General features: G+C 33.2%; 1 protein-coding gene across 1 annotated transcript; it reads left to right on the top strand.

The window, feature by feature from the left end:
* The first annotated feature begins 3,537 nt into the window (after nt 1-3,537).
* On the top strand, nt 3,538-5,786 carry LOC120154755 (gibberellin receptor GID1C-like). Its single transcript, XM_039166410.1, has 2 exons — nt 3,538-3,883; nt 4,313-5,786. The coding sequence occupies exons 1-2, from the start codon at nt 3,845-3,847 to the stop codon at nt 5,306-5,308; spliced, it is 1,035 nt and encodes a 344-aa protein (XP_039022341.1). The 5' UTR covers nt 3,538-3,844; the 3' UTR covers nt 5,309-5,786.
* The last annotated feature ends 3,975 nt before the right edge of the window (nt 5,787-9,761 follow it).

Below are 9,761 nucleotides of genomic sequence, written 5' to 3'. Positions count from 1 at the left end.
CGACTTCTCAGACGCCAACAGTCTCGAACACATACGTTTCGTATATTTCCAAAGGCACTGATGCTAGAATTCTCGTTCAATACGTGTTTAAGCTTTTTCGAAATATGAGATTCTCTTGACCGAGTGGCTGATTCGATGTCCGATGACTCAAGAATATGTTGTAGTGAATCACAGTTGACAACTGTTAGTGTTTCCAGTCCCTGGAAATTCCTCACCATCTTAGATGGGAAAATAGAAAATAGCTCATTACAATATCCGACCTTCACTTCTTTTAGTTGGCTAAAGGAATCTGTATGGAGCCATTCCGAACCCTAAACCAGCCGAAACAGATTCATTATAATGAGACCGGCTTAATTCTCCAAACAACCCCAAAGCTCGTCACAATTCTAAAGTGATCCTTAAACTTCAAAATATTATTGTCGTTACTAATCAAGTACTTTTATCAGTGTGATATCAACTCTGGTATTAAATATTAGCTTGGATCTAAACCACTTGTGTACAGAAGGAAACAAAGAGATCAGATGAGATGAAGGCAGCCAACTTGGGGCAAGTAAAGGGTGAAAATTTTGTTCCAAAATCATTAAATTTTAGTATTTTATTGTATTTTTTTCTCTCACATCTTCAATGTCTTGTCCATTTCATGGAGGAAGATGCCAATCCAAGAACTGCTCCCAGTGGTTGACCCAACACCAATGCTCCCAAAAACCAATTGTGAAAGTATCTGGGCATTGGCTGATTATAATAATAGTAAAAACTATCCCTTTGACAGTGAAGTTCATGGAAACTGACACCAGGCCATAGATGCTAGCTGTTTCTTTTTCTTCTTCACTTCATGACCCATTTTTACGTACATAAATTTTATTTAATTAAAATTAATACATATGTTTATTTTTTAGTATTTTTTATAAAAATTTTGTTGTGTTTAAATTAAATAAATGACCAATGATTGGATTTTGATTTTCTTTTAGTATGTTTTTTTTCCCTCATTCCCTTAAAATAGTAAAATATGTCTATATGATTTAAGAGTAAGATAAAGTAAATTTATATTTTCTTTGAGTTAATTCCATCATGTGTCCTCAAAGTATGACTTCCATTTTAGGTTTGTCCCTAAACCTTTAAATATTACAATTTCATCCTTAAACTATGACTATCATTCCAAATTAGTTCTCAAACTTTTGAATATTTTAATTTCATCCTTAAACTTTGACCTCATCTAAATTGATCCCCAAACTTTTTAATCATTCCAATTTCATCTCAATTTCATCCCTTGTTGATAAAATCATTAGGCTAAATTTTATTATTATATGTTTAAAAAACAGAATTTAAGTTAAATCATGGTTGAAACTAATTACATATTTGGATGAAATTGGAATATTCAAAAGTTTATGGACCAAATTAGAAGAGGGTCATAGTTTATGGATGATTAGAATGTTTAAAAGTTTAAGGACTAATTTAGAATGAGTTTCGTAGTTTGGGGATGAAATTGAAATATTTAAAAGTTTAAGGATTGATTTAAAATGAAGATTATAGTTTGGGAACATATGATGCAATTAACTCATTTTCTTTAGAAATTTAAATATTATATCAATCATAATATCTAATTATTGTATTAATCATATTTTAACATGGATATTAATTTTTTTGCCAACTATATAGCAGTTAATAAGTCTAATGCAACACAAATCAAGCGACTTCATTGGATAAGAGATTTATTGTTATCCCTTTAGGTCTCAGGTTCGAGCACCACATATGCAAAGATATGAATATTCATTGTCATCTTATTGATCTGTTAAATTTACTGAACGATTTAAAAAATTAAAATGACAATTAAAAAATTAATGACCAAAATAAAATCTCAATAATAATTGAGAGACCAAAACAGAAAGTTCAATATTAATTAGGTCATCAAACATGTTGTTTACATTGATTGATATATAACTTTGTGGGGAGGAGACCATGTGATTAGCACAAATATAACGTACACAAAGCATCACGACACATTATAGTAAGAGGAGATTATCAATATCTGAATTCATGCCTTAAAATTATTTTAAATTTTTTAAAAAGTGGTGTCATCACTTTGACCAATTAATGAGTTACGTGAAGGGTTAATTTGGAATAAATTATGTTTTGAAGGTCCATAATATGAATAATCCAAAAAAGTATGGAATTGATATTTATGTTGGGATACTCGAACACAATCTATAAATTTGATTATCATATCGATTTGAATAAACATTCACCGGTGATATCAGATATAGAGTTATTATAAACACTCGTAGATAAGTATATTAAATAGATATGTTTGTCTTAACTTAAGTTTTCGAAGAATTATCTTCAAAAGTATAACATACTTAAACCTAGATTATCAAAAGAAAAAAAATCTAAAACAATTCCTTAGTTTTAAGATAGTATATTTTGCTATTTTTAAAAAAATGAGGCTTAAATATAAAATAAGTGTCTAAATTATATTATTTTTCACGAATTGGTGTTTAAACTAATTTTTGAATTGTCCAGACGTCTATCGTTACAAATGTTACAATTTTAGGTGTGTCGACTATAACGGCCTTTAAAAAAGTCTCGTTAAGTAACATGTGTCATAATCTTATAATTTTAAAAAAAATATTTTTCTTTAGAAAAATATTATTAAAAAAACCCAACCTGTGTCTCCTTCTCCCTCCCCTCCTATTCCAAACTTTTCCACGGCCATAGTTGAATAAATGACCGATTATCACGATCGACTAAAAGGATTTAAGGGATTTGATATTTAAAATTTTAGGGATTAGGGATTGAAATGTAGAGATTTGAGAATTTTGAGTTTTGAGGTGATAACAAGGGTTATGACCAGTCATTAGGTGGTCGACGACGTATGGGTGGTCGTTCTCTGGTGGATAGGTGGTCGGAGATGACCGATGGTTGGAGTAAAATAGACTAGAATAAGAGATTTAGGGACTTTGATTTTTTTTTTGGTATTTTAGAAAAAATGAAACATTTTTGAAAATATTTTTTTAAATTTTAAAAATAATAATTTTTCAAAATTAACAGATTATAACACTTATCACTTAATGAACTTTTTTAACGGTTGTAGAGACACCTAAAATTGTAACGTTTATAACTTTAGATCGTAGATGATTCAAAAAATAGTTTAAATACTAATTCGAAAAAGCAATATAGTTTGAGTAATTGTTTTATGTTTAAGCCTAAATTGCACAATATTGGATAAGTAATCATATAAAATTTCAGCCAAAAAAATATTTTTTCAAGATTTATTTCTGAAACCCTAAAACGAAACTCGAAATAATCATCGGAAAGTATATTTATTTTTGAGACATTTTTTAAGAATAAATCAAAATAAAAAACAATAAAAAAACATGTCACTAATACACATCCATGGGGGACCCAAAGAAGAGTTATCTATTGGTCTCTCAGCTTGTCGTCTTCCATCTCAACATTCATCTCCTTATGTACAATTTTTTTTAGTATTTCTCTCTCTTTTTCCTTGGTCTTCTAACCTGCGCACTGTTCCTATCCTTCACCCACTCCACATGACACTCATATAATAACCCCTCCTCTCTCTGTTCCGATTGCATCTCTTTCCAACAGATTCTCAAGCAAGAAAATATGTATTTACTTTTCTTTTCCTCTCTTGATGATACAAGTTGAACATTATGAGAAGAAAAAGGAGGGATATTTGAAGTTGAAAAAGAAGATTATATTACAAATCTTTGTTGGGTCGTTTTCTGGTTTTGTTTTGTGATATGAGTTGTTGTGGATTGGGTTGTTCTTCAAAAGGATCTGTTCTAAGCTTCTGGGTTTTGCTTTCAAGTCTTCAAAGAGAGGGGAAATGTCTGCAAGTAACGAAATCAACCTCAATGAGAGCAAGGTACGATTTTGTTTCGTGTTTCTTCTCCATTTTATTATTCTGCATAATTTCTTTCTAGAATTAGGTTGTCAAGTTGGTATTTTTAATGGAGTTTTCAAATATTTTCCCTTTTTTGGTTGTTGAAAGCTGAATCTTTTGCCATTTTTGGGGTAAATAGCTTCGTTTGACTTTTGAGCCTTGTTTCTATTTCTCCAATAAAGTTGGAATTTTCTTGATTTTAGTTCAGTCTTTTTGAAAGAAAAAAATAGCACTAAAATTGGTGTTTGTTGGCAAGGTGAGCAAGTACAATTAGGGTTTTCTGTTCATTTTCTTGATGACTTTCTCACTGTGAATATCAATTTCCTGGTGAAATTTCCTTTGTTTTTGGATTTGATTTCATGGAAGATGAAGCTCTTTGTTTTGTTCTTCTTTACCTTTGTATCTTAACAGATGGTGGTTCCACTGAATACATGGGTCCTCATCTCCAGTTTTAAGTTGGCTTACAATCTTCTTCGTCGACCGGACGGCACTTTCAATCGTCACTTGGCGGAGTTCCTTGATCGGAGAGTCCCTGCTAATGTGAATCCAGTTGGTGGGGTTTTCTCATTCGATGTCCTCATCGATCGAGCCACCGGGCTCCTGAGTCGGGTTTATAGACCAGCTATTGGTGAAGAGCCTCAGCCGAATTTTTTTGATCTTGAGAGGCCTGTTACGGCTGAGGTTGTCCCAGTTATAATTTTCTTTCACGGTGGAAGCTTCGCGCATTCCTCGGCGAATAGTGCTATATACGACCATCTGTGTCGGATATTGGTTGGTACCTGTAAGGCCGTTGTGGTCTCGGTGAATTATCGGCGTGCTCCTGAGAATAGATATCCATGTGCTTATGATGATGGATGGACTGCTCTTAAATGGGTTAACTCTAGATCATGGCTTAAAAGTCGGAAAGATTCGAAGGTTCATGTATATCTGGCCGGGGATAGCTCCGGTGGTAACATTGCTCACCATGTTGCTCTGCGAGCCGTTGAATCGGGAATCGATATATTGGGAAACATTTTGCTCAATCCGATGTTTGGTGGTCAAGAAAGAACTGAATCTGAAAAGCGTTTAGATGGGAAATACTTTGTTACCCTACGAGACAGGGATTGGTATTGGAAAGCTTTCCTCCCTGATGGCACAGACCGGGACCATCCTGCATGTAATCCGTTTGGTCCTAAAGGTAGAAGTCTCGAAGGAATCCAATTTCCGAAGAGTCTCGTGGTGGTTGCGGGCTTGGATCTTATTCAGGATTGGCAATTGGCTTATGTCGAAGGGCTCAAAAAGGCTGACCAAGAGGTTAAACTTCTATACATGGAACAAGCTACAATCGGTTTCTACTTGTTGCCAAATAACGATCATTTCCATGTCGTTATGGATGAGATAAGTAAATTCGTTAGTTCCGACTGTTAACGAATTAACATTACCTTCAGGCAGCAATACATGAATGACCGGAGCTCGAAGTTCCACTTTGGGCCATTAAGAAAGTTTGCAGTTTCCGATTATATGGTACTACTGATCACTATCCATATTAATCAACGTGTTTTTGGTCTGCCTTTTCCTTATATGGTGAAGAAGAGGTATATTTCAGCATGTAGCTGGATTGCTAGTTGTTCCTGTCTGCATTTCGGTGAAGTTCACTGCAATTAGAGCCTTTGACTACGTTTGCCAGACCACTGGGTTTACGTGTTATCAACTCCGAAGTCTTGCCCCGAAGGAGAAGACCGGGACATATATGGATAACATTCTGTACCGGATCAAGGGATCGGTACCCGATTATTGTTATGTATGCTAATTCTAGAACATGGATTAAAAAAGTTCCATGATGTTGTGACCCTGTATGTCTATACATATAATGTGTTAAAAGTATATAAATAGATGTTTGCTTAAATCAGGTTTCCCCCTACTATTAAACTCTACAGATTCCATGACATTGATGAGATGAACTTATGTTTGACTCTAAAATGGTGAAATCCGCCGATGTTCGGCCCCCGAAGATAACTTCGGAGACGACTGAACGAGGAATAAAAAACGTGCTCCCATTCCATCCGTTAAAATCCTACCAGACACACTGGTAAATGATTGGAAGCAAATTCTGTAGTCCCATGGATTGAGATGGGGATTGGTTTGATGCATTCGTCATTTCTTGGATGTTTGTGACTAAAGAAATTGACTTGTTTGACAATGGCAATCAAAGCACATATACATGCATAATGGTGGTTGCTATTTGGATGCATTACAAGGGGGACCACTGAAAGGCATTCAAATCCTTTGTTGTAAGCTGTTGTGATTTGTTAAAAAAAACAGCTAAGCCTTTTGATAAAGACATCATCAAGGCCTTGTTTAATTGACATTTATGGACCAATTAACAATATGGGATTATGCAGGTGAAAAACTTGTGCTGATAAACATTCCAACTTGATCATTAATGGAGTTTTTCACCTCCTTTACCTTTCTGAAGTCATTCCCTTTTTCCAAGCTGGATGGTACCATGTATCAGAAAATGTCTAATCTTTGGAATAATGATTTCCCATCCCAACTCCCATACCATTTATTTTGAGAGATTTATGGTGATAAAGGTCATGAATCTGAAAAAACAACAATGGAAAGATTGATGTTGTTACATAATTATTCCTTTATGGATGACCTTTGAAGAGGGTTACAGTGCTTTGATCCAAGAAGCATTGATCTTGAAACATGTTGCCATGCTAAAAAGACATGGTTAACTGGCTATGAGTTCCGATGCGTTAACGAGGGTATCGCCCTTTTTATCGGGTATATATATAAGTTCGATATGCATAACAAATGTACAAGGAGAAAAAGTTCATGAACCTTGAAAGATTGGGATGAGCATAAATGAAGGGCCTTTGAACCTTAAGCAACAGTTCAGCAGGAGATTGCTGTAATGGCCCAAGTGATGCATAAAGATTGGTAATTGTATGGTCAATTGTTATGATTTTGGAGTTTTTTTTACCTGTTTTTGTGTTGAGAGAAGAGAGTAGGAAGAAATGAGGAAGAAAGGAGAGAACGGGGGAGGGAAGGAGAGAACGTGTGGTGGGGGATAGAGTTTTGGATTAAAATATTTTAGCCTGGCTTAAAACAAAATATTTTGGACTCATTTTTATTAAGTTATAAATAATTTTTAAGGGATATATTAATTTGTCATCATTCCACTTTTTAAAATTTATAATTTAATCTATAGTTTAGAATGTAAACTTTAATATTTGTTTAATTTAGTCATAATTTCAGTAATTTAAATAATAATGTGTTCACAATGTTATCATGAATTAATTATCTTATCTTATTATTAGAGTTTTAAAGTATTCTATATAGTTAAATTATATGATATATATATATATATATATATATATATATATATGTCATTTTAGCTTAGAAAATATTCTAAAATCATTAAAAATAACTCCTTATAATTATAATTATAATGTTTTATAATAATTGTACGAAATTTAAAATAATTCACGACTGCGATACCCGCAGTGACCGCGATGACATCTGTTATGTCCGCAACCGCGATAAATGCGACGCGACCGAAAACGCGACCAAAATCGTTATTTAAATCCTTGATTCATCCATTGCTTAGACGAGGGTAAATCAGAGTATCCCAAATCGAATCACTTAGATTCACGAAAATGCAGAAATCTTCTCGATTAAGAGGCCTTCTGATCTGCTGATAAATTTTGGGACAAGCAAGCCCGAATTTAATTTCGACAAAATTTGGAATTTAAAAGTCCCTACGAAAGTTAATTTTTTTTTTTGGATGTTGAAATTAAACAAGCTACCCACCAAAGAATTCCTAAGGTTGCGTGGAGTGCAGGGGTGGATGTTAGGGATGTGCAAATCCGGGTACCCAGGTTTTCGGGTACTTGAAGTGTCGGGTACCCAGATCTTCGGGTAATTGATTTCTCAGCCCGTGTCCCGACTCGGATGTTGCGGGTACCCGATACGGGTATCCGGATATCCTGTTTTTTTCCTTCAAATTATTAATTTAAAAAAACACAAATTTAAATGTATATATAATATTATTAATAATTAATAATATAATAATATTATATATATAAAATATATAAAATATATTATTAATAATTAAATATATAATAATATAATATTATTTTATATTTAAAAAATCCCTAACCGGGTACCCGGAAAAAATTCAATTTTGCGAATTGGGCCCAATCCGGCCGAGTAAAATTTTTAGAAAATTACCCGGTTTTCTTAGGTTCAGTCGACGACTCGGGTTAACCGGGTCTGATATTTTTGCACACCCCTAGTGGACGCATATGGCCCATAGGGGGGCCAAATACATACATATTATTTTAGATTAGATATTAAATATAGTTAAATATAGTAAAGGAAGAAGAAAAAAAAGAAATTTTGCATATCCTATAACACCCCGAATTCCGAGTTAGGAGTTTTGAGTTTATTCGAATTGACTTTAGAATAAATTTCCCTTAGTTTATGAAGAGTGTGACCTAAGTGGATTTGATTTGGGCTTGAGATGAGCTCAATAAGAATTAAAAAGGGTGTTCTTAATCTTGACTCAATTGTGGAGGGACTAAGGGAGTAATTATCCCATTTTCAAAACAAAGGTTGAATCCGATTAATTTGGGTTGATATCACGTTTGACAACCTTCTCCTCTTTTTCATTCCTTTTTTTTTCTCTTCTCCTCCATTTCTTAATATTCTTTCCTCTCTAAAAACCAAGCAAAGGTTGGACCTTTAGGGTGCGTTTGGTTCACGGAATGTAAGATTACCAGTGGGAATAAAAGATTACCAGGGAATAGGATTACTGGGAATGTTGTATTTTGTGTTTGGTTGGTTTTAGCAGGAATGTAAGATTACCGTGTTTGGTTAAAGGAATAAAAGATTATTAGAATGTATATTTGACCAAATTGTCATTATATATTTGTATAATATTACAAATTGTAAAATATTTATATATTTTCTTTAAAAAAATTAAATTCATAATATTTATATAATTTTTTTACAAAATTAAAAATATAAAATAGGTTTAATGAAAGGGTAAAAAAAATTTAACCCCTGAACTTCATATAAAATTTTAATTATAGACATTTTTTTGTAAATCTAAAATAATTTAAGGATAAATTTGTAATTTAACCTTCGTAGAATTTTTTATTATTCAATGACAGAAGAATTATATTTTTGAAAAAAAAATAAAAATTTAAGGGCATTTTAGTCCAAAACGCCGGTAATGTTACAATACCTAAGGGAAGGGAGGTAATGACATTCCCGGTAATATATCCCAAAAAATCTACTATTGATAAAAAAACATTACCGGGAATAAGATTCCCGGCCAACCAAACATGGGAATGTGGGATTCCCATGGGATGGGAATCCCACAATCCTTGAACCAAACACCCCCTTAAGGAATTTAAGTATCCTTTGTGAATTCTAAGGTAAGAACTACATCCTACACCTCTTAAGCTTCAAATCAAACTCTCATTTGCAAGGTTTGGGTATATTAACCTAAAAGGGGTTTTAGTGGGGTTTCATGAACTTAAAATTTAGCGGTTAAATTTTGATAAATTAAAAAGTTTAAGGACTGATTTGGAATTTTTTTTGTCTAGGACCTATTATCAAAGATTGAAGAATGGAAGGGCAAAGTGGTCTTTTGGCATGAAATGAATTTAATTTTTTTAAAGGATATTAAACATGTGATGAATTAGGGGAAAAGGAAAAGAAAAATCTAGACTTCATCCTCATCTTCTCTCCTTCCTTTTCTACCGTGAGCCTCCCCTTTGCTAAGGTAAGCGATTAAAATTGGTTATTTCTTTCTTTTTTGAGTTGGTTTTTAATCTTTGGGTGTTATAGAAGCTTAAGGAAGCTT

Source organism: Hibiscus syriacus, unplaced genomic scaffold (assembly GCF_006381635.1).
Source record: "Hibiscus syriacus cultivar Baekdansim isolate YM2019G1 unplaced genomic scaffold, ASM638163v2 tig00111151_pilon, whole genome shotgun sequence".
Classification (NCBI taxonomy): domain Eukaryota; kingdom Viridiplantae; phylum Streptophyta; class Magnoliopsida; order Malvales; family Malvaceae; genus Hibiscus; species Hibiscus syriacus.
This window is presented reverse-complemented; position numbering and strand designations above follow the sequence as displayed.

Bases quoted from the DNA above. Each gene is read 5' to 3' on its own strand.
- LOC120154755 (XM_039166410.1), top strand. From the start codon at position 3,845: ATGTCTGCAAGTAACGAAATCAACCTCAATGAGAGCAAG. The intron at 3,884-4,312 runs GTACGATTTTGT...GTATCTTAACAG, and splicing joins TCAACCTCAATGAGAGCAAG to ATGGTGGTTCCACTGAATAC.